The 26,331-nt window shown below is 43.1% G+C and overlaps 2 protein-coding genes across 2 annotated transcripts in view; one reads left to right on the top strand and one right to left on the bottom strand.

The window, feature by feature from the left end:
- The first annotated feature begins 695 nt into the window (after nt 1–695).
- The window catches only part of arhgap23a (Rho GTPase activating protein 23a), a 114,152-nt gene continuing 88,516 nt past the window's right edge, over nt 696–26,331 (top strand). The window contains exon 1 of the mRNA XM_071204002.1: nt 696–1,088. Within this exon, the coding sequence (XP_071060103.1) occupies nt 1,080–1,088 (9 nt within the window). The 5' untranslated portion in view covers nt 696–1,079. The remainder of the gene's footprint in view (nt 1,089–26,331) is intronic.
- LOC117451681 (alpha-2,8-sialyltransferase 8F-like) overlaps nt 4,788–26,331 on the bottom strand; it is a 43,674-nt gene continuing 22,130 nt past the window's right edge. The window contains exon 7 of the mRNA XM_071204139.1: nt 4,788–4,889. Coding sequence (XP_071060240.1) covers nt 4,788–4,889 — 102 coding nt within the window. The remainder of the gene's footprint in view (nt 4,890–26,331) is intronic.

The raw sequence follows: 26,331 nt of genomic DNA on the forward strand, positions 1-26,331 counted from the left end.
GTTGTTGTGGTCAGGGAGTTTCCCTCCATGTGGCCCTGGAGGAAAACGACAGAGGATGTCTTTTTCCTGGCTGACCAAGAATGCCCGGGCCTTGAGGTCTTTCCTCTTATAATTTGCGTTTTATACAAAGTTCATCCCACAGTTTCAATCCTAAAGAAACTAGCTGCTGCCCATCTCTTTCACACTGGAGCTCAGCCAATGTGACACTAATGCATAAACATTTCAGCAGAGAGGCGAGCACAGGGGAAAACATTCCTCCCAGGGACACAGGGATGTATGCTCTTCAACACCACATCCACCCAGATTGGACTACACGTCCCGACATGCTCCCCCCACAATAGAGGGTGGGGGCCATAAATCCTGGCAGCCAATGGCTTTGTGTCTTAGGATCTGTGGTTGGTGTGTTGCACGGCAGCTGTTGTCAATGGCAACAGAGGTTTTCAGAGAAGCATGAGCTGGACAGCTGGTAGAGGGTCCCTCAGTCCTGTACTGGGAGTCACATGATCCCCCCGGCAGCCAATCTCAGCCCTCCGCCCTCCCTCACTGCCTCTCTCTCATTCGCTGACTCTGGCTCTCTTTTGGCTGCAGCGGGAGGGGGAGGGGAGATGGAAAGAGAGGAGGGAAGTGGAGATAGAAAGGGAGGGAGGGAGGGAGGGGAGGCAAGAGGCCAGCTCAAACAGGGAACGAGTGAAAGAGCTTGTGAGGGGAAACGTAGAGCGGGAGTCTCTTCCCTCTGTGTGCTTATCAAGGAGAGAAGTGAAGATCCAATGCACGCCCCGTTTGCCCTCCATTCTCCACCCTGAGCAGCAGGACAAGAAGAGAAGACAGCAAAAGGACCAGAGAGGAGTGTTTCCCCTTGGATGTATCGGACTGTCACACTCAGACACAAGGAGGGACAGGACCATGCCTCTGAGGAGAGGTGCAGGCTGCCCGGCTGCCTCGCCTGTGTGAGCATTGCTGTTGGGAATACTGAACAAGGAAAAGAAGAAGGAGGAGAAGAAGAAGAAGAAACGGGGCAGGCAGCCGGCGATCTCGTGCCATGACTGGGAACGGGAGAAGGGAGGAGGCTTGCTGAAATCATGGACCAGGTGAGGATGGAGAGTAAGGGAGGGACTGAAGGGGAGGTGAAGGGGACACCCACCTTTACTGTGCTTCACATTCACACCTTGCTTGGCGACACAACACACACAGAGAATTCACAACACCCATCATCCCGCTTTCCTTTCCCTCAAGGCAAACACAAACAGCATGCTGCTTTTCCTGCGATATGTTTGCTGCCTTCACCCCACTGCGAGCTAGGTTTTACTCTGGGGGAGGGGGCCGGTAGAGGTGAGTGGCAGGCCTCTGGAGAGATGACACACCTGAAAACACCCCGGCTTGTCCCCGAGACAGGGCATACGATCAACACTGTGGGAGGGGAAAGAGAAAGCGGCATAAAAAGAGGGGTGTGGCTCAGTGTTGTGGGCTAACAGGCATCCTCGGTCATGATCCGTCTTAACATGTCATGCCGAAATTGGCTCCCTTGCCAGGAGTCAGGATAGAGGCGGGAGAGCGGGATGCCATGCGACAGGTTCACGTCCAGAGCGGTGTGTTTCTGCATGCATTCATTCATAAGAGCTCAGGCGAGGTTTGTAACACTGTGTTCTCGCGTCACCAGTCTCCACAGGGACTGTCATCCGCAAGCTGGCTGTGAGAGCGAGGGATATACCTCCGTCAGTTCTTCAGACCGTTTGTCAGCATTGTTTTTGAATACAGCCTCTGTGGGGAAGCTCTTGGCTGCTGTGGTTTTATCAGGTGTTATATCCATGCTTGAGGCGACCAGCTGCTTTTCGTTGAGCGTGTGATGAATGGCTTTAAAGGAAGAGAGAAGGCACACATGCACCTTCCTTGCATCTTACCCTCAACGCACTGCCAGTGTGTGTCCTGCTCATTGATTACCTCATCCCCCCCTTGCCTCCCTCCTTCTCCTCTGTTGCGTCGCGTGTTGTGAGCATCAGGTTTGTGATTAAGGCCGAGGAGAGGGGGGGTGTATGGGCGAGACAACCCAGCCCCACCCTTCATTTGGCTGAATAATGCATGTTGTCCATAAGGGGAACCTGTCTGGGTCCACTCAGGTCGGGGTGACGTTAGCCCCCCCAGTGATAGCAGAAATGATGTCATCCCAGCTGCTGGTCAGACTGTGTGTCTGTGTATTTGGGTGTGTTTGGTCGAAAGCATTTGATTGTTGTTTGCTTTTGTTTCCAATCAGTGGTATTGACCTTCTTATATCAAACGGTGTGTCTGTGTACAGTGTACGTGTTTTTGTTTTTTCTTCCTAACTTTGAAACATATTTTCCTAAATGGGAAGCCTCAGGCAATAATAAAGAGCACACAGAGTGCGAGTACATAGGTCATGGCCTCAGTGTGACACACACACACACACGCACGCACGCACGCACACACACACACTTTCAGTATCAGTTAACATTTCTGCAATAATGGTGTAACTTACAGCACAATACCTCACAGGAAACAGAAACGTATTTATAAGCAGTGCGCAGTGCTGCAAAATGCTGACACAGCATGGCCTTGGTGCAGTGCTAAGGCTGGGCCGGTGTCATTTCAATATATGGGCCGTATTGTGACGTCACAGACACACATAATTATAGCACTTCCTGTTCTTCACGTGACTGTGTATCATTGTCGTGTTGTGCTTTATCGCTGCTTGTGTTTCCTGCTTCCGGCCTCTCTCGGCCTGGTGTTTCAAGATGATTCTGGATATACAGTGTTTCTCTGAGAAGAGGTTTCAAGGATCTCCTGTCATTTAGCAGCGTAAACATGCACTGACACGGCTGTGTGAATGTAAACAGAGTCACAGTGTTTACTATAGTCATGGAAAGAATGCAAGGTTTGGAGAACATCACCGCGCAGTCTCTGGGGTTCTCTTTGTCCTCATTATTCTGTCCTATGCAAGGACAGACACACACATGTTCAGAAGCACAGTGACAATGAGGGCAGGGGCTCGGGGGGGACAGGAGAAGGCAGGTTACATTGAGTGTGTGAGAGGGACCACGGGCAAGTGTTGGACACCTTTTTCTCTTAGAGTCTCTTCCTTACTCGTCCTTTGTGGTGCTGTCTGTTTATGATACACACTCACAACCAATGCAGTTCTTTCTGCAAAAAGGAATGCCTGGGTGATTACAATAGAACCTCATTTTGGGTCATTAGTGCTTTCCAATCAATAGTCCTTAAGGCAGACCTGGCGGTGCTGCTGCCTTCTGAGCCCTGAAGCATCGGGACCACATCCATCAGACATAAACAAGCATTGCTCTTTCCCGAAGCAGCCTGTGAGTCCAGGAGAAAAGTTAGTGCCAGATCGTTAGAGACAGAGGTAGAAAAGAGCAGGGATAATGCGATCTGCAATCTACTACTTCATTACCCTCAATGAACCCCATAACTCCGGCTGTATGTGTGCTGGAGGGAATCCCTCGTGCTGCTGGACGAGCCTCAGCGATGTGGACAGGGTGGAGGTTGCTGTGTTTATGCTGCTGTCCGTACACTACTCCCTGGAGGCTCAGTTTAGGCGGCAAGGCGACATATGTCTAACTGTACTTTGTGTGTGTATACAAGAGTGTGTGTGTGTGTGTGTGTGAGTGTTAGTGGCTCTCAGCCAGAGTTATCTTGTAAATAGCTTTGTCTGTTTCCCACAGATGTGACTGAAGTGGAATGCAGTGAAAATGAGCTCAGAGCAAAGCAGCCGTGGAGTGTGAGAGACAAGAAAGGGTCTTATTAAGTTACAAACGAGATAGTGAGCGGGAATGTGAAAGACAACAAGTGTGAGAGAGGGAAGGATAAAGGAAAAGCCTCATGGTGGAACAGGTGGTCTAATCTGACGCCCCACCCATGGCACCCCAAAGCCCCCCGCCTACGCCTATCCAATCTTAGGACTCTTAGGAATTTCTTGTTCTTTTGTCCTGAGCGGTAGAGACTGAGAAACCCTGAAAGAATGAATTTCGTATGCATATTTGCATCTAAATTGAAATTAAACACTCATATAAACGCATACATATCAATCTTCTCACCCATGCAGAGGGCGTTGCAGCTTCTCTGACCTGCGTGTCAGTTGTGCACTGCAGGGAAGAGGGGAAATACAATGCAAACAAACAATGCTATAGGGCGAAAGTAGAGTTTTTAAGATGGATTTGCATGTGGTGAGCGAAACATGCAGCTGTCATATGGAGCGGTGGGAGTTGTTGATTGACCCTGGCAGCCATTACAAGGTCTCTGTAGCATGAAGCATGCAGTCTGTACGTAATGTGTATACACAAAGAAGGAGTCGTACACTGCTCTTTTCTTTTTTCTTCCTTATATGGAAAAGAGAGAGAAATGTCCTGAATTCCAAATATTTGCAAATGTACATACAATTTTGTGCTGTTTTTGCATTTCAAATGATATATAAAAACATATTTAGAAGTAGCTGTGAACTTGTTATGATTTCTTTCCCCAAAGAAGAACATGCCAAGTTTAAGATGAGGATGGAGGGATGTAAGTACAGGGTTCATGTTCTTAATGCAGGCTCAATTGGATTGTCAGCCCGGCGATTACTAAATGGTCGATGCCTGCAGGCGGACCACGAGCAAATTGTCCTGTGAAAGAAAACTAGGACACCCATCTCCAGGAAGTAAAGGGCTCCTGCACAGCCCAGGACGACTACTTTGGACCTCAACCTCAATGCACTTGAGGGGCGAGTAATGAATGAATGCAGATGGCGGGGGCGGTGGGGGTTTCTCTCCAACAGGGGTCAAAGGTTAGCCTGTGTGGCTAAAGCCCTTCCTGTCAGCAGCACTTTGTGTCAGTCCAGCTAATGTCATGTCGGGGATCTGCGGGCTGATGACACAGGATGAGCAGGGCTACAAAAAAAAAAAAAAAAACAGAAGGATGGGATTTATCTGTAGCATCCAATTAGGAGGCAGTTTGCTACTTAGTTTGTCCAATTTAAGCTAATGGGCCTGTGTGGCATTTGAGTTTGACATGTTTTTTTTCTTCAACTTATGCCCCCTGCTGTCTGTCTCTATGTCTTGGTATCAGTTTTCCGACCTCATTCTTTTCCACTTCTTTCAGTCTTGACTTTAGTGTGCAGGTTTCGTGGGGGGATATCAGTCTGGAATGAGCAGCTGTGCAGCTGATGCCTGCTGTCTCGTTACTTTGATAATTAAACAGGCCACGGAGATGCCCTACTGTTAGTGGCACCACAGCTGCATGTCAGTAATGAACTGCATGCTCGCAGAGACACTGACCTCTTGGCCTATATTCCAAGACAAAAACACGTGATGCCTATTTCAGCTACATCTGAGTTGGATTTGAAGATATTCCATCCAATGCTGGGGATATCAACTCCTCTGTGTACCATCTCCCTGTTTCCCCCATCATTCAATCATCAAATCGACCCTGTGTGTGCTTCACAAAACATCAAGGCACTTTGAATGTTGTGTCTCATCCAGAACAAACTGTTCTTTTAAATATGTCTCAGTCAGCCACCTTTTTGTCATACTTTGTGCTCACGTTGCATCACTATCATCGCCGTAGATCCTGCTAAATCCCACTGATGGAGAGAACATGAAAAACTTGCTGCAGAGCTCTGAGGACAACTCCTCCACCCTGACCCGCCTTGTCCTGCAGTGCAGTACAGAGCCCCCTTGTGGCCTCCAAGCGCTACTTTAGCTCAATTTCTATATTTGCAGATTTAGGATCATCTATTTAGGGAAATCCTCCCCTCTTGGTGACCTCTCAGCCTCATTCAATACTGTAGCAACATTTTTACTCATTAAAATATAATTAAATTATAGTTTTTATCAGTGTTGTGTTGAAAATAGTTTCTGTGATATGTAAAGGCTTTATAGAGGTGATCAATGCCAGTTTTTTTCTTCACTCTGTTCTTATCTCTGTCTATAATTTAGACTCAAGCGTGAAATCTAACACTAATTACAATCCTAAGAGACGCACAACAGCCTTTTGCACTGCTGGTTTGTTGGAAGAGAACAGGGACCGTTCCTGTCAATCTGTCAAAGCATTTCTTTCCAAAAGGACACACAACACCCTGCTCTAAGGCCATGTCTAGACAACTTATCTCTGAGTTTTAATGCTGGCAAAATGCTCGGATTAGGATATGATCCTCCACGAACATGCAGGATGGAGAGGTGTGGCCTAAAGCTTTTGTTGTACCACTAACGCTCAGGACATCTGACGTTGGCCATCTTTTATTTAGATCCGTCATCTTTTTTTTAGGGAGAAGATGCATGAATAATTAATGACCTATCTAGAAAATGAACCAGCCCAAGACTGCACTTTGGGTTTTTGTACAAACAAGTGAAAGTCTAACTTAGATGCAAACCTCCTTTTTGAGAGAGACTTGGCCAAGAAGGCAGCATGAGATGTGACTGGTAAATACTTAATATGCAGTAGATCTGTGTGAGTAACAGCGCAGTGCAATTCAAGCAGGAGAAATCTGCCGTCGGGCATGATAGGAAGACATGCCCATTACAGCCGAAACGCCTCAAGTTGCTGCTAACATGACGCTAACTGATCCACTTAGCTGCATAACAAAGCCTCAAAAACAACCTGCTTTGACAAGATTTACGATGTGCGATCAAATCAAGTTGCAGGGTTTTCCCAACAAAAAAATCATTCAATTGTCCATTGTATGTCTATTTTCAGGCTGGTATATTCGGGGAACATGCCACCTAATCCAATAATATGCATTCTAATAGAGTTATTTATATGTTCCTGACTCAACAGTGACCTGCTGAAAAAACTAATGCGATGCTGATTTTGGATACAATTCCCGAATCTGACTCTTCGATCACGTTACCGATTGTGACTCGAAGACATATTTCATACTTAGCGCACATTTCCATTGTCTTCCCCACCATGCCCCAGGAAATGATGCTCGAGGCAGGAAGTGGATCCGTGAAAAGTAAAGAGGCGACAAACACATTCAGATTCTATGAAGTGACGGTCAGCAGGAAGGAAACGTGAAGCGCTGCTACTGGAACTACTGTTTATTTCCCCTCTCTGTCTCTCAGAAGAAGAGAAACGTGAGTGTGTGTGTGTGTGGGGGGGGGGCTCCTACAGGAATTTCCTTTGATGACTGTGTCAAGTATTTATAGCAACAGCTATCATTTATAGAAACAGTGGAATACCCTGGATGTGATTCACTTGTTGCTTCACTTAAATGAATATCTCGATGGAGACAGACCGGAGACTTTGGAGAGTTGAATCAGTGGTCATTTTGACACCTGAACATCCACTGCCCCTTCTTAGACAGGGGCTGTTTCCCTTCCTTTGTTCCTCTATCTCGAACACTGCCACATGGCCGCTCTAATCAGCTCTCGCCATGTTAAGAAAACTTCATGAAGTGGAGGCTCAGTAGTTCTTGTTTGGGAATAAGATAGTGTATCAGCTTGTACATGTAGATAGGACATAAACTGCCTTGAGCCAGTTTTCACGATAGTCTCACTTACGTAGTAATTGAGAAGGTGTTGATACTAATGTTTTTGTGTCAGTGTAAACAGGGCTAAAGTTAGGGTTTAGACACTTTGTAGGCATGTACACCAAGAGCACAGACTGGTAGTGGTCCTTGGTGTGTGTGTGTGTGTGTGTGTGTGTGTGTGTGTGTGTGTGTGTGTGTGTGTGTGTGTGTGTGTGTGTGTGTGTGTGTGTGTGTGTGTGTGTGTGTGTGTGTGTGTGTGTGTGTGTGTGTGTGTGTGTGTGTGTGTGTGTGTGTGTGTGTGTGTGTGTGTGTGTGTGTGTGTGTGTGTGTGTGTGTGTGTGTGTGTGTGTGTGTGTGTGTGTGTGTGTGTTCTTGGCCTCAATGAGTAATTCTCTCCAGGATCTTACCCAGACGAACGGTCTCCCTACTCTCCGACTTAAAGCTGTGTTCGCAGCCATGCAGCAGCCAGTCAGCAGCCAGTCATGTCCACAGGCTCAGAGTTGTTTTCTGTCTGAGTTACTGCCGGCGGCCCGCAGAAGAATGAGCGAGGCAGCTGCAAGAGAGGAGGGGGATTCAAATGAAATGTAGTGTGGGACAAGGGGGTCAGTGGGTCAGCAGAAGAACAGAAGTGACACACTAAACAAAGTAAAGAGAGACGATAGTTAGAATGCAATATTGTCATCTTTAGACAGTATATTTGAAGTTCCTTTCTGGCCATATTCAAAAGGAAAAACATCCCTTTCTTTTACAGATGAGAAGCTTTGAAGTTTGCCTGCTTTAACCAGTTTACTTCAAATCATGTGTATCTGCATTACAGCTTTTCATTAGCTTAGCTATGTGTCTGACTTACCCAGACGGTTATTGGTTTCCCTTTGAACCTTAAAGCCTGCTTGAGTTATTTTTGCAAGTCTCATGTCATTTGCTATGAAGTGCAGACTATTTAAATTAAGCTAAACTTAAACCTTGTTAGCACTCGGGATAATGAACGCAGACTTTGATGGATTACAGAAGTCAGAAGTCATACCGCAGGGAAAAGATCAGAAACCAGATATGAATGTTGTTTCCACCGAGCCCCACAAAGAGTTTAGTGGAAACACTGGAATGATGTGGCCATGTAATCAAAGTTCCTCAGACTCTGAAACACCGTCTCTTATTGAGAGAAGAGAGCAATTAGAAATGATGTGACTAATATTCATTCATTTCAGACAAATCGAAACATTTTGATCAAGTTTCAGTAAAGTGACGAAACCTGGCTGTGTGCCCAGTCAGCTGTTTCCTCCCCTCGTGCCAGTTGTCCGGCCAGACAAAGAGGACTCCTCCTGTCGCGGAGAAAGGGGGAATTTACAGCTCTAACCTTCAACCTAACCCCCCCCCTCAACCTTCCCGCAACCCCCTTCAAAAGGAGTGCCAGAGGAGCCTCTGTGTCAACAGGCAGCCAGAACAGAACATATATCTCATTCACAAGTACACACATATCCGAATATCCCTCCCTCATTACCAACATCGACATCTTAATCACAGGCGTGCAGTCAGGTATGTGTTCATACAAGCTTGAGCATATGCCAACATACAAACCTATAAGCTCAAAGTCCACATGTTCCATGGCTCCTGAGTGTGAACCGGACACATTTCACACTATCAGGCCCAGACAGCGACAATCTACTTATAACATTTGAGGCCTCGAACGCAAATAAAGTTACTCATTATATTAAATCAACCTAGAAAGAGAGACAGAGTTCTTGCACATTGTGTCTTTGTTGGCTCTTGGCAGTAGGAAAACCATCCTTCATTAAATGCAACTGTATCAAGTAGTTGCCACACTCTAGAGAGGATTAAAGTAAATGATGTTGAAAAGATCTGGCAACACTACTACTACTACTACACTCCTCAGAGTTAAAGTATGTGTGCAGAGGGGGGTGTCGGACATTTACTGAATGGAGAGACTCAATAACTCGAGGGAAGCGGATTGAAACAGAGGAGATATGAAAGAATGAGGGAGGGCAGAAAGAAGCTAAGTTGGAATAAATGAAGTGATTAGTTGTAGCACTTCAGCACAATGCTCGGCGAAGTGGCCTAGAATTGTATGGAGGATGCCCTCCATCCCTCCCTCTCTTGGTGGGAGTCGGGGGAGGCGCGGTCAAGCGAGTAAAGGGTTGATGGTTGTTTATGGGTTTGGCCTACAAGGCGCTGGGCTGTGTGTGTGATTATGTAATGGCCGAGGGGAAGTCTCTGGATGCTCCCAGCCCCTCTCCTGCTGGCCCTCAAGGGAGAGAGATCGGGGCCCGTCGCCTCATTCACATCGGGGCCGGCTCAGTCCATCACAGGGACGCACGCACTGCCTGAGGCTGTGTGTCAGTGACTAAGGCTGACCCAGAGACGCAGTACGAGGAAAAGAAAGACGTCACGCGCAGTACGTCAGGAAAAGGCCTCTTCGTTTGGCTAGATTACAGCTCTTTCTGCATTTCTAAATCAGCATTTTGAAATCTGCTTACCCACCTGCTCACAAATCACACACACACGCTCCTCTCTGCACCTCGCAGTCTCTGCAGACCAGCAGGACATCAATAATAGAACGCCCATTTTGATCGCCAGACAGGCAAATTGATGCGTAGCGTGAGTGTGTATCTGCATGCAATATGGGATGAGATGTGGACCAAGCTCCTCACAGGAGGGGTTCCCTAACATCGGACCCTTCCTTCCACAGAGAGGTGTCAGGCCACACACTGATTTATTATATAATAAAAAACATGTGTGCTGTGGAAGGATAGAAAGATCAAGACTTGAGGTCAGATAAAATGTAGGAAAAGTCCCCCCCCCAAAAAAAGCCAGCTCCAGGACCCCCACTGCCTGCCTCGTCACCCTTCCCTTTCTTAGAGACCATCTGCCCTCACCTTAAGACCAGAATACTGCCGCTAAGCCTCGCCTTCTGACACGGTGGATTTCCAAACAGCCGTGTGCTCACACAGAGACTTCTCTGGCTGCACTATAACAGTAACATGGAGGGAGGATTTGAGGCCCACATGGTAATTATCCGTCTCAAATGAGGGATGAGTGAAGGTCAAGACTAGGACTTCCGGAGAGTGTCCTCTGTAAGCTTTTGGCGGGAGTATTATATGTCTCAGAGCGGGTCCAGGCTGGAGGTCGTGGAGAGAGAAGGGGCCGACAGGAGACATGTTGAGGTGGAGGCTGAGTTGGAAGCTTCAGCTCTTGGCGTGGGAAGGGTCTCGTAAGCTGCTTGTCCCCCTATGACTCCCCATAGTCAGGCAGGCTTTTGAAGTGGCTCTCTGATTCTTGCACCCCTCACTCGGAATAATAGCAGCCACATGGGCCTCCTCCAGCTGTGAGCCATCACAGCGGCTGAAGCCAGCGTCACATTTTTTTATCTTCTTTCAATGTTTTCTTTTTTATCTCGAAGTACATTAAACAAGTATTAAACTTAAGTCGAATTTTGAGGTACTTTTTTGGTATATTACTGCTTTTTCCTTCTACTAAAACTACAGTTTCTTCATCATTCTTAATGTGATGCCTATAGGGTTGATGCCTGTCCACACATTCAGACAGTATATCAGTGACGACGCACACGTTGTTCAGCCTACTCGTGTCTTTCAGCTGCGGGAAGCTGTGATCTTCTCTGATTAAATTGTGATACCACTTTTGTAGCCCAGCAGTCATGTTTTATTTTAAAAACAAGGCCTACTGTACATTGCTTTATCCCTCTCATCAAAACGTTAGAAATTCTATTAGCGGGGTTACGAGGACATTCCGACTTAAGAATGTTCCAATGCTTGATTATTCATTTTGGTCTCAGCAGAGATTCTAAAATATTATTCAGTAACTATCGACATAAAAATAACAAAACTTCCCATGCTGGACTCAAACCACTCGTTACCAGCACTCTAGCCCTATGTGGCATCGCGAGGCAACAAAATCATTATCACTGCTGTTTTTATTCACATTAATATTGTTAAAGGCTTTAACGCAAATTAATTTATAATGTGAGCGAGTTGATGCAGAATTTAAGCCATAATAGACTATTGCTTTGCAATCTCGTTTACCTTTTGTATCTTTCATCATTAAGGGAGGGGTAAAACATCTAAAAGCTAGCTCAATATGATCATGATCTATACATTTGATTCTGTCAAGGATCTGAGACTTTGCCCAGCATCTATTGACTAGTAACTAAGTAAACAAACCATCACACTTCAAAGGCGTGAAGCCGGACATCCAACATGATGCTCAAATAGAACGAGTGTCCTGGTTGGGTTGTTCTCTTGGCTCCACATCTGTTTAACAAGATGATCAGCTGCAGGCAGTCTTCAATCATTAGAAGAAAGAAGTAAAGGAAACTTAGAGAGGCAGTGCCATGAAAGACAAGCTTTGGAGCAGACAGCTATTCAATGAAATCACCCCTCTTACCTAGCAGCTGAAGGGATTCAAAATCAAGTAAAAGCACATCAAAATATTGTTGTATCAGAATTTATTATTTTATCTAAATTAAAATGAGAAATTAACTGGAGAAAAATATGTTCATGGATCATATGGTGTTCAGCTAAATGTGTGGGTTGTAAATAAAAACTGCATTTTAATGATACAACTTGGCAAGTTTTGAGACACTAGAGAACCACGAATTACATTATAATTTTGTACGTCGTCAATTTCTTTTTAATAAAGTAGTTTGAATTATTTTATTGTATGTATCTTTGTTAGCTAAAATAGATTTCTGCCAAGGAGAGCACTGCAATATAAACCAGTGGGAAATACTTAGTCAGTATGCTTCCTCTCTGGATGTGAAAGCTGTCTCCACCTGACCTAAAGAAACTCAGATTTGGAAGGCAGAAAGAAAAGTTTGCCGTAATATATTTACCGAATCAACAAACAAAGTCTTTATTAACCTTGGCAAGTTGACATGTAGCATCTAATACCCAAGATCTACCCAAAAACTAGCAACAACAACATTCAATTCAAGATTCAAGGCTTTGTCATTTGTACATTAGCTACAGTGTAGATATGTGAATTAAAAACTTAGCTCACAGGCTCCTCCAACAGTGCAACATACAGTTGCAAGAAAAAGTATGTGAACCCTTTGGATTCTGCACACATAGCGTTGTGTGTTCCTTCCAAACAACTCAACTTTGGTTTCATCTGTCCACAGAATATGTTGCCAGTAGTGCTGGAACATCCAGGTGCTCTTTTGCAAACTTCAAACGTGCAGCAATGTTTTGTCTGGACAGCAGTGGCTTCCTCCGTGGTGTCCTCCCATGAACTCCATTCTTGTTCAGTGTTTTACGTATCGTAGATTCGTCAACAGAGATGTTAGCATGTGCCAGAGATTTCTTTAAGTCTCTAGCTGACACTCTAGGATTCTTCTTCACCTAATTGAGCACTCTGCGCTGTGCTCTTGCAGTCATCTTTACAGGACGGCCACTCCTAGGGAGAGTAGCAACAGTGCTGAACTTTCTCCATTTATAGACAACTTGTCTTACCGTGGACTGATGAACATCAAGGCTTTCAGAGATACTTCTGTAACCCTTTCCAGCTTTATGCAAGTCAACTATTCTTAATCGTAGGTCTTCTGAGAGCTCTTCTGTGCGAGGCATGGTTCACATCTGGCAATGCTTCTTAAGAATAGCAAATTCAAAACTGGTGTGTATTTTCTATAGGGCAGGGCAGCTTTAACCAACACCTCCAATCTCGTCTCATTGATGGACTCCAGGCTGGCTGACTCCTGACTCCAATTAGCTCTTGAAGAAGTCTTTAGCCTAGGGGTTCACATACTTGTTCCACCCTGCACTGTGAATGTTTACATGGTGTGTTCAATAAAAACATGAAAACATATAATTGTTTGTGTGGTATTAGTTTAAGCAGACTGTGTTTGTCTATTGTTGTGACTTAGATGAAGATCAGAACACATTTTATGACCAATTTATGCAGAAATCCAGGTAATTCCAAAGGGTTCACATACTTTTTCTTGCAACTGTGTATATATATATATATATATAGGACATAAAACAGATCAAATAGTGCAAGTAGATACAAATATAATAGAATAAAAATAGTGCAAGAAGAGTCTATATAAATGGAATATGACATTAGATAAATAATTTGTAAGATGCAAACAGATTAGTACTGCTGCGAACAACACAATAACATTTAAATGTGAATGACATTAGAATTGATTAAGAACAACATTACATAACATCTCTTTATTTAATTTGTCCTTAGCTTCAGAGTGAAGGAAGGACAGAGTTGAGCACATTTCTTGTAAGATGAGTTAAACATAAAATGATTGGACAAAAATGTGAGAGGGGTCTGCCTGCAGACCTCCACTCTCAGGACAGTTCTGGTGCAGACCTCCACTCTCAGGACACCTCCACTGTCAGTACAGGAAGTGCATGCTAAGAATTCCAAAATAAAATCACCACTATCAGTACAGTGCCACTTTCCAAACAGGAAATGCACGCAAATACAAAATAAAATCGGATCGTGACACTTAATATAATACATATGTATATATATATATATATATACACACATATATATATATATATGTGTATATATATATACATATACGTATATACGTATATATATACACATATATATATATGTATATATATACATATACGTATATATATATATACATATACGTATATACGTATATATATATACATATACGTATATACGTATATATATACACATATATATATATACACATATATATATACACATATATATACATATATATATATATACACATATATATATACACACATATATATATACACATATATATATATATATACACATATATATACACACATATATATATACACACATATATATATACATATATACATATATACATATACATATATACATATATACATACATATATATATACATATATATACATACATATATATATATATACATACATATATATATATATATATACATATATACATCACGGAGGTGATGAGTCCGACCACCTTGCACTTTGGGTCGGCCTTGGTCAAGCCCTTTTGACCCCCCAACCTGGTTCTCGTAAAAGTTTTTCGCTCAAATGACACCATGGAGATATGTAATGGGAGTTGACAGGGGACTCTGCCCGCCTCACTAGTGCCTATTTTCGGACACTTTTTTCCCCGGTTTTATTATTTTTTTAGGTTATTTCACCCGGTTTCTACCGGGGACATTGCCCGGTCTCGGGTGTCCCCCCACGGCCTGTGTCCAGCCCCCCCCACACTCCTCCATATATTAACGGATTTTGACAATTGTTGTTGCATTTTTCTCCTCTCACTGATCGAATGGCAAACGCGACCCACTGTCGGAGGGCCTCCGCGCCGGCCGATATGAAGCGTGACCAAGACGCACCGTCCAGGGGTCCCACGGGTCCCGCAGCGGGGTGGAGGTTCCCAGCTGGAACCTCTCCACCTCCGCCGCGGTGCACCCGGCAAACACGGTTGTTTCTCGAACCTTCCACTGTTGTCTAGCGGGTGTAACTAAAATACAAGATGTCGTATTTATATATATAAATAAATATATATATATCTATAGATATATATATAGATAATAAGTGTCAGTGCTATTTTATGTTGTATTAGCGTGCATTTCCTGTTCGGAAAGTGGTGCTGTACTGAGAGTAAACAATACAAGGTGTCCCTATTTTTATATATATCTATATATACTTTATGTATATAATAAGTGTCAGTACGATTTTATTTTGTATTTGCGTGCATTTCCTGTTCTGAAAGTGGCGCTGCGGCTGTACTGATAGTAACTACAATACAAGATGTCCGTATATATATGTATATATATATATATATACATATGTATTATATTAAGTGTCATGATCCGTCACGATCCGATTTTATTTTGTATTTGCGTGCATTTCCTGTTTGGAAAGTGGCACTGTACTGATAGTGGTGATTTTATTTTGGAATTCTTAGCGTGCACTTCCTGTACTGACAGTGGAGGTGTCCTGAGAGTGGAGGTCTGCACCAGAACTGTCCTGAGAGTGGAGGTCTGCAGGCAGACCCCTCTCGGAATGCCTGCAAGCAGAGAATTGCAGTAGTCAACGCGGGAGGTGATGAAGGCATGGACCAGTTTTTCTGCATCCGGTTTGGTGAGGGAGTGTCGCATTTTGGAGATGTTCCTCAGGTGGTAGTATGAGGCTTGGCAGACCGTCTTTATGTGTGCTTGGAATGAAAGGGATGAGTCCAGCTTCACACCTAGGCTTGTTACAAGTGGGGAGAGGGAAATGGAGTGGCCATTGATGCTGATATGAGGGATATCAGTCGTTTGTGTTTGATGTGGTGTTCCAATCAGAATGGCCTCTGATTTGCTGCTATTCAGTTGGAGGGAGTTGTTGCTCACCCAGTGGTGTATGTGTTCCAGGCATCTTGAGACATTTGAAAGTGCCAGATGTTTATCCGGGGCAGTTTGGAAATAAATCTGTCTGTCATCGGCATATGAGTTACATTTTCAATTCCCATTTCCTTGCTGGAAAAAGTAAAAGATCATTATGACTAGATGATTATATCCTAATTATTTATCTAAGTTAATAATTGGTGTAAGTGACCAGATATTTTAATTGCATTTTATTATTTACACAAACAGAGCAGAGGGGATATCAAAGCTTTTGATACCGTCGATCATCGCATTTTGAAGCAGAGGCTGGTCAGTATTGGCATATCCAGCCATGCAGTGGGGTGGTTTGTGAACTACCTCTCTGAAAGGTCCCAATGTGTTCAGTTTGATGGGCTGTCTGTGGTTAAACATTGCTAATGGTGTTCCTCAAGGTTCTGTTTTAGGTCCGCTATTATTCTCTATCTATATTAATAGTTTAGGTGAAAATGTCGAAGGAGCAACCTTACATTTTTATGCGGACGATACCGTGATGTACTGTGCAGGTCCCTCGATTAACGAGGCTGTTGTTAAATTACAGGCTGTTTTTAACATTATTCAGGCTCAGCTCTCTGAGCTTCTTTTAAATGTGGATAAAACCAAGGTAATGCTCTTTTCTAAAGCTAAAGCAAAAAATACACCGGAGACTGCTTTGGATATTGTAACTACGCAAGGAATACAATTTGAAGTGGTTACCTGTTACAAATACCTGGGTATCTGGCTTGATGATTGTCTCATTTTTAAATTTCATGTAAATAACCTGCTTAAAAAGCTGAGGGTTAGGCTAGGTTTCTTTTACAGAAATAAGTCCCGTTACTCGCTTGAGGCCAGGAAAAGGCTAGTCACTGACCTTTTTACCGGTGCTGGACTATGGTGATTTGTTATGAATGCACCTGCCAATTACCTGAGCAAGTTAGATGCTACGTATCACAGTGCACTGAGATTGTTGACAAATTGTAAAGCACTTACGTATCACTGTACTCTGTATACCAAGGCGGTTTTGCCATCACTTACTGTACGGAGGCTCAGTCACTGGTACTTTTTCATTTACAAAGCCATGTTGGATAAACTACCATCTTATATCTGCTCCCTGATCTCTCTGCGAATTGAAAGTACTTATTGCCTGAGATCGCATGCTGTGGTTTTATTAAATGTGCCAAGTGCTAGGACTGTCTTAGGGAAGAAAGCTTTTAGATGTGCATCTCCACTAACATGGAACAGTCTGCAAAAAGAATGGAAAATTACCAAGCTAGTACCACTACATGTTTTTAAAGCTCGGTTGGATACTACAAAATCAGATGCTGTTGGTACCTGTACATGGTTAAATATGTAAATTGTAATCCCTGTACATTTTGCTGTATGATGTCCTTTTGTTGTTCTGTTGTTTATGTGTTTATGTCTTCTTGTGGAACCTACTGCTGCAGGTCTCCCTTGAAAAAGAGATCATTGATCTCAATGGGATTTTACCTGGATAAATAAAGGTTTTGAATTGAATTGAATTGAGGGGCTAGGAGCTGCTATTGGAGGAGAGTGAGTGGATTGGATTGAAAAGGCATAGTTTAAAGACAAATTCTGAGTTTGACAGTGAATTTTTTTGAAACTAGGAAGAGTAGAATGCCCGAACCCTCCCTTAAGGGACTTTGAGTCGGAGAAAAGCGCTATATAAATACAATTTATTATTATTATTATTATTATTATTAAAGCGTGCAACCTATATAAACCCTTGCAGTTGTCTATAGACCTTGAATTGATATGCAGATGGGGGACTAAAATGTTATCAGTAAGGGACTGGGTAGTGTGCGCAGAAAAATAGACTCAAGGACCTATCTCTGGGAATAGTGAGAGGAAGGATAGCAGGGGGGCGTGGCTATCCTGTGGCACAAAAAGCTGGACGCTGTCATTAATGTCATCAGGCTTGAAGTTGACTGGTGTATTGCTGTACAGATCAAAATGAATAACAAGGAGTTTAGCATTCTCAATGTATATACACCATATGAGTCACAGCATAATGAAGATGAATACCTGAACAGACTTGCTTTTATACATTCTTTTATTGTTGATAATCATTCCTCCAGTGTTTATGTAGTGGGTGATATGAATGCTGACATATCAGACAAAAGGTCCTTGTTTGCTAAGCATATGCTACAGTTTTGTGATGATAACAATCTTATATTATCAAGCCAAATACTTCTGCCTACAGATAGCTATTCATATATAAGCGAGGCCTGGCATACAACTTCATGGCTTGACCATTGCATAAGCACCGCTAATGCCCATGACATTGTAAGATCAATTGAGATTGTGTATGAGGCATCAATGTCAGATCACATTCCTTTTATAATGTCACTAGATTGTGATAGTCTCCCTGAGATGTCTCAGGAGGCTAAACATGCCTGTACCACTAAAGTGGACTGGTCCAAGCTCACAAATGAGGATAGGCTATTGTACTATGGGAGAACTGATGTCCTATTAAGTGATGTATATCTACCCAAAGTGGCAACTCTGTGTGTTGATGTGGGTTGTAATGAAAGCTCTCACCGTGAAGACCTCTGTAACATGTATGATTGTATTGTGGGAGCTGTATGGGAGGCCAGTATACCGTGCTGTACCTACTCTAGGAAGAGACACAACGTCAAGCCAGGGTGGAATACACATGTGGCTGATCAATACGCTGAAGCCAAGAATGCTTTTGGGGCCTGGGTCCAGGCAGGAAGGCCCAGAGAGGGGCCTGTCCTGGATCTCAAAAAGCGTACACATGCTAGATATAAATATGCAGTTCGTTATGTCAACAAACACACAGAAACATTGAGAGCGGACTCGATGGCTGAAAAGCTCCTTCATAATGATGTGACTGGCTTCTGGAAGGAGGTGAGAGCTCTGAACAGGGCCAGTACGTCATTACCGTGTACCATAGAGGGAGTATCTGGAGCCGATAACATAGCTGAGATGTGGAGGCAACATTACTCTACTATACTTAATTGTGTTAAAAGTGACCCCTACAAAGTTGGTAGTGTTGTGAAAAGTGACACAGTGGGAATCACAGCTAAAGAGGTTTATCGAGCAATTGAACAGCTAGCTGATAACAAAGCATGCGGCTCTGACCGAATCACTGCAGAGCACCTTAAACTGGCAAGCCCGAAGGTTGCAGTTCTTCTTGCCATTTGTTTTACCGGCCTCATGACTCATGGTATGTTGCCAGACTCCATGTTGACGGTTACCTTGGTCCCTGTCATTAAGGACAAAGCGGGCAAGGTAGGGAGCTTGGATAACTATAGACCAATTGCTCTGGCCAGTGTGTTATCCAAAGTCCTGGAAAGAATTTTGTTGGATAGACTATGTTCTTATTTATGTACCTCAGATAACCAGTTTGGCTTCAAGGCTAAGCATGGTACTGAGCTATGCATCTATGCTTTGAAGGAAATGGTAGAAACATATAGAAGACAGAATTCCACTGTTCTGATTGGTTTCATTGATGCCTCGAAGGCTTTTGACCGAGTTAACCATCATAAACTGTTTTTAAAATTGAGACAAAGAGGTGTGCCTAACAGTATAATTAGGATCCTGGCTTATTGGTATGCCAACCAGAGCATGCGGATCAAATGGGGGAATGCAGTCTCGGCGCCATTTGGTGTTGGTAATGGAGTCCGCCAGGGGGGGCTCCTCTCACCGAGCCTTTTTAATATCTATATGAATGATCTATCAGATGATTTAAGTGTCCGTAAAACAGGGTGTGTGATTGGTAATGTGATTGTAAACCATCTTATGTATGCCGATGATCTGGCAATTGTTTCTCCTAGCAGTGCTGGTTTTCAACAGTTGCTAAATGTTTGTTCTGATTACGGAGTCAAATTTGACGTTAAATACAATGCTAAGAAGAGCGCTGTAATGATCTGTAGAGCAACAGGGGATAAGAACCTTTGTTTTCCAACATTCTATCTGTCAGGACAGATGCTGTCTGTTTGCTGTAACACGAAGTATCTGGGACACATCATCACAGATGAAATGGCTGATGATGATGACATGTATAGACAGCGGCGTGTCTTATATATACAAGCCAACATGTTGGCTAGAAAATTCTCTTGGTGTTCAGATAAGGTTAAGGTGAACCTCTTTAGAGCGTATTGCACTCCTCTCTATACTGCCCCCTTGTGGGTCAAGTATAAGAAGGCGAGCCTCCGGAAGCTCCAGGTTGCATATAATGACTGTTTGCGTATACTGCTTAGAAAACCAAGGTGGTGCAGTGCAAGTGAAATGTTCTGTAATGCACGAGTCAACACGTTCCATGCTCTTTTGAGAGGTCTGATGTACAAATTCATCTGTCGATTGAATGTTTCTCATAACTCTGTCATTATGCTGCTTTCAAATCCGTGTCTCAGTGCTGTACGATACCAGTCACCTCTGTGGAAACATTGGTATGGCTGCCTTTTTTTAGTTTGTATTTGAGTGTTGTATGTATTTGAGTGTTGTCTGGACCAAGAGTCTCTTTAAATAAAGATGATGATGATGATGATGAATGTTGACGCTGTGTCTTATTGATGGATTATGAGAGTCATGTCGACATATTCCTTATTGCTTTAGCTGGTCATCAGTCAAGTTGGCAGCAGGCCAAATACATACACTTTACATTTGAATGGCAGGCCAGGCCAGATCCACACCAGGAAATTACACGGTACTCCAGATGCCCAGTCAACCCTGTCTCTGGACCTGGGAACTCATTTCAATCAATCAATCAATGTTTATTTATATAGCCCAATATCACAAATGTTACATTTGTCTCAGTGGTCTTCACAGTGTGTACAGAATATCAGTATGACAATACGACACCCTCTGTCCTTAGACCCTCACATCGTACAAGGAAAAACTTCCAAAGAAAACCCAGTTTAAAGGGAAAAATGGGAGAAACCTCAGGGAGAGCAACAGAGGAGGGATCCCTCTCCCAGGACGGACAGACGTGCAATAGATGCCGTGTGTAAATTGAAAAGATAATACATTTGCAACATAGGTAGTCCAAATGTTTGGAAATGCATGTGTGTATAATAGGAAGATGAATTCACGAGGATATCCATCCAGGACCTATGATCCAGGACCACAGCCACGACTCAAGATCCAGCGCTCGCGATCCAGGACACAGGACCGCAGGATCATCCATGACTCCGGATCCCAGCGTATATAGACACCAAAAAGAAAGACATTTGGGGAAGCTGGGTTAATCGGAACATGAGAGTACACGGGTATAGACAGAGAGAAGGAAGAAGTAAGATGTCCCCCGACAAACTAAGCCTATATCAGCAAAACTAGGGGCTGAATCTAATCAGCCCTAACTATAAGCTTTATCAAAAAGGAAGGTCTTAAGCGCACTCTTAAAAACGGATAGGGTGTCTGCCGCCCGAACACAAACTGGAAGCTGATTCCACAAATGTGGAGCTTGATAAGAAAAGGCTCTGGCTCCCATTGTACTTTTAAAGATTCTAGGAACAACCAACAACCCTGCATTCTTGGAACGCAATGCCCTAGTAGGACAGTAGGGTATAATGAGTTCTTTAAGGTAAGATGGCGCCTGCCCATTAAGGGCTTTGTAGGCGAGAAGAAGAATTTTAAATTCTATCCTGTGTTCTATAGGGAGCCAGTGTAAGGCAGCCAGAACAGGAGTAATGTGGTCCCTTTTCCTAACGCTGGTTAGTACACGAGCCGCAGCATTTTGAATCAGCTGAAGCGACTTGATTGACTTCTTGGTACTCCCTGATAATAAAGAGTTACAATAATCCAGCCTAGAAGTAACAAATGCATGGACTAGTTTCTCTGCATCGTTTTGAGGCAAGATATGCCTGATTTTTGCAATGTTACGTAGATGGAAGTAGGCGGTCCTTGAAATTGATTTTATGTGGGCGTTAAAGGATAAATCCTGATCAAATATAACACCAAGATTCCTTACAGTCTCACTGGAGGCCAAATTAATGCCATCCATAGTTAGTATGTCTTTAGATAATTTGTTTCGTAGACTCTTCGGGCCAAGTACAATAACTTCAGTTTTGGTCGTGTTTAACATCAAAAAGTTTAAGGTCATCCACGTTTTTAAGTCCTTAAGGCAGTCTTGAATTTTATTTAGATGATTAATTTCATCAGGCTTGATTGATAAATATAGTTGAGTATCATCCGCATAACAATGAAAGTTTACAGAATGATTCCTTATAATATTGCCTAACGGAAGCATATATAATGTGAACAAATAGGTCCGAGCACTGAGCCCTGTGGCACTCCATGGCTAACTTTGGTTTGCGTGGAAGATTCATCGTTAACACGTACAAACTGAGAGCGTTCAGATATATAGGACCTAAACCAGCCTAAAGCAGTTCCCTGTATGCCAACTAAGTGCTCTAGTCTTTGCAATAGGATATCATGGTCGATAGGATCAAATGCAGCACTAAGATCGAGCAAAACAAGAATAGAGACAAGTCCCTTGTCTGAGGCTATTAGAATATCATTTGTGACTTTAACCAGAGCTGTCTCTGTGCTATGATGTGTTCTAAAGCCAGACTGAAAATCTTCAAATAAATCATTGTTTTTTAAGTAATCACACAACTGTTTTGTGACCGCTTTCTCAAGAATTTTTGAGAGGAACGGAAGATTAGAAATAGGTCTATAGTTGGCTAAAACCTCTGGATCGAGGTTGTGCTTTTTAAGAAGCGGTTTTATCACTGCTACTTTGAATGATTGTGGAACATAGCCTGATAATAAAGACATATTCATAATATTTAATAAAGAAGTGCTAATTAATGGAAAAACTTCCTTCAACAGCTTAGTTGGAATTGGGTCTAACATACACGTTGATGGTTTAGAAGAGAGAATCATTGAATGTAATTGTTCAAGGTTAATGGCTGAAAAGCATTCTAGTTTACTATCTAGTGTAATATTAGAACTTACGATTCCGGGAGCTGTTGATAACACTATACTGGTCGAAGGCAAGAGGTCATTAATTTTGTTTCTAAGAGTAACAATTTTATCGTTAAAAAAGCACATAAAATCATTACTACTGAGTGCTAAGGGAATAGAAGGCTCAATCGAGCTGTGGCTCTCTGTCAGCCTGGCTACAGTGCTGAAAAGAAATCTTGCATTATTCTTATTCTCATCTATTAATGAAGAGTAGTAGGCTGCTCTCGCTTTACGCAGTGCTTTCTTATATTCATTGAGAGTAATATGCCAAATTAAACGAGATTCTTCAAGTTTAGTGGAACGCCATATCCTTTCAAGTTGTCTAGACTTTTGCTTTATTTTGCGGGTTTCGGCATTATGCCATGGAGCTAATCTATGTTGTTTTATTTTCTTCTTTTTCAAAGGAGCAACAGAATCTAATTTTATTCGCAGCGCATCTATAGCACTATCAACAACATGATCAATTTGGGGTGGTGTACATTTTGTATAAGTTTCCTCCCCTACATGCAGACATGCTATCGAGTTAAGTATTGGTTGAATCTCTTCCTTAAATGTGGCTATAGCACTAACAGATAGGTTTCTGCTGCAAGAGCTTTTGACTAATGCTTTGTAGTCTAGTAACAGTACTTCAAAAGTTACTAAGAAATGGTCGGATAAAGCAGGATTATGCGGTTCGACTAATAGTTGCTCAATTTCAATACCATAAGTCAGAACAAGGTCGAGAGTGTGATTATAACAGTGGGTTGGTTTATTTACACTCTGACAGAAACCAACAGAATCTAATATAGAGTTAAATGCAACAGTAAGGCTATTTTTATCATCGTCAACATGAATATTAAAGTCACCTACGATAATTACTTTGTCTGTTTTAAGAACCAAAGTTGATAAAAACTCAGAGAATTCTGATAAGAATTCTGAATAAGGACCTGGTGCACGATACACTGTAACAAATAAGATTGGCTGCAAAGTTTTCCAGGTCGGATGCGTAAGACTAAAAACGAGGCTTTCAAAAGAGGTATAATTACATTTTGGTTTAGTATTGATAAGTAAACTTGAGTCAAAGATTGCTGCAACTCCACCTCCTCGGCCCGTGCCTCGAGCAATATGAGTGTTGACATGGCTGGGTGGAGTGGCCTCATTTATGCTGACATATTCTTCATGTCTCAACCAAGTTTCAGTGAGACAGCATATATCAATATTATAATCTGATATTAAATCATTTACCAATATTGCTTTAGATGCTAGAGATCTTATGTTTAAGAGACCACATTTAATCTTCCTGTTTTGTTGCACTGTAGTAGTTGTTACATTTACTTTTATTAGGTTATTATGTATGACACCTCTATTAGGTTTTACCTTAAATTGTCCTTGGGCAGACACACACACCGCTAATATTGGGTATTTTATTGGGTTCGGGATTCCTATGGGTGACTGCCTAGGAGAGAGCGCAGAGAAGCGTGTAAGACTGCGACTCTGCCTCCTGGTCTCAACTCCAGTTTGTCATGGATTACGTCCACAAAGCCCTGAAATGTTTGCCGAAATGAGATCTGCACCTTTCAAAGTAGGGTGAATGCCGTCTCTCTTAATCAGACCAGGTTTTCCCCAGAAGGCTGTCCAATTATTTACGAAGCCCACATTGTTTGCTGGGCACCACCAAGACAACCAGCGCTGAAATGATGACATGCGGCTATACATGTCATCATTGATCAGATTGGGGAGGGGACCAGAGAAGATTACGGTGTCCGACATTGTTTTAGCATAACTACACACCGACTCCACATTAAGTTTTGTGCATTCTGATTGGCGTAAACGAACATCATTACCACCGACGTGAATAACAATCCTACTGTATTTACGTTTATCTTTAGCCAGCAGTTTAAGATGCGCCTCAACGTCGCCCGCTCTGGCCCCCGGAATGCATGTGACTGTGGAGGCTTCGGTCTCTAAATTCACGTGTCTCATAATAGAGCTACCAATAACCAGAGTTGGCTTCTCAGCGGGTGTCTCGCTGAGTGGGGAATATCTGTTAGATACGTGAACGGGTTGGTGGGGACCTGCGGGTTTCGCGTTATGCCCCTTCTGAACAGTCACCCAGCCTCCCTGCTGCTCGGGAGTTGCCGGGGGACGGCTAAGAGGAGCTACATTTTGCCGGTCCGCACATGCTAACATGGGCTTTACTTTAACTGAGTTACTTTCTAAGATGCGGAGCCGGGCTTCTATGGCTATGATTCCCGCCTCCAACCTAACAACTATACTACATTTAACACATGTATCCTTACCAGTAAGGGAGGCCGGGAAGTAACCAAACATGAGACAGGAAGAGCAGGAAATAGCACCAGAAGGTGGGGAAAGAGCCATGGCTAGCTATCAAGCTAAAGTAGCTACCGTTAGCAAACCCGAAAAGAGTGTAGGCAACTGTGGAGTTACAGTCGCTAAGAGAAGGAGAGTTGTGAGTGCTTAAGCTGTAGTAACGTGTGATTACAACGTCAGGCAGTTGCCGTGATCAAGAGTTTTAAAACGATCGATTAAGTTTAAGTTAATAAGCTATCAGCAACAGAACAGGCACACGGGATACCCGGAGATGAAAACAACAACCGGAAGTTGCAACGTGCTCACCGCAATAGGTTCCTCCTTCCGGTCAACAGTTTCCCAGGTGAAGCCTAAGCACACCTTAGAGGTTTCTCAATACTCAAATTTCCCCTCCTCGACTCCTCAGTCCTCCGGTAGTGACCCGGAAATGAATTTCAGCGCGCCATGTTGAAGGACATCTCATTTCTCTAAATGCACTTCGAGGACCGAGCATCGAGGAGGCTCTCTGGAGGAGCTCTAACCGAGGAGACACTGATGCATCCTCCACGGCTCCTCCACGGATGCATTTCCGGAAACGGTGAAGGCATGACGCACGGCCGGACTTATCTCAGCCAATGACAGCTCTGCATGCATCCCTTGGATATTATATTAGTAACTGCTTTCATCGCAACGCGATGTTTACAGTGAGAACAGCTGTGAGGTCCGTGCAAAAAGCCGAGCAGTGTGTAAAATATATATCACTCAGTATAACATGCCTACATTACTCTCTGTATTTGTATGCTGTAGTTTAGTAGATATCTACAAACAAAGAGTCGATATTTTTGTAAGACCATTTAGTTCTTCACATAATAAAATACACAACGGCTGTAGCCTGATTATGCTTTAGGAGCAATAGGTGTGTGGTACAGTGTGTAGGTGTGTGTGTGGTACAGTGTGTAGGTGTGTGTTGTACAGTGCGTAGATGCGACGGACAGACGGGTCTCAGTTGGTTTGGTGTCCTATGCTTACTTTTAATACTTGTACAACTTTTGGCCCGTAATTTCAATTCCCCATTTCAGCGACCAGAGAGAGTGCTCTCATACTTGTTTCATTCTGAAATTGTATATATTTATATAAATATGTGTGTGTGTATATGTCCGCATCTGTAGCCTGTTATTGTCTCATTATACCGCACTGTGAATGAATTAAAAGTTAATATATAAGTCATCATGAACACATCT

This window comes from Pseudochaenichthys georgianus, chromosome 8 (genome assembly GCF_902827115.2).
Source record: "Pseudochaenichthys georgianus chromosome 8, fPseGeo1.2, whole genome shotgun sequence".
Taxonomy (NCBI): domain Eukaryota; kingdom Metazoa; phylum Chordata; class Actinopteri; order Perciformes; family Channichthyidae; genus Pseudochaenichthys; species Pseudochaenichthys georgianus.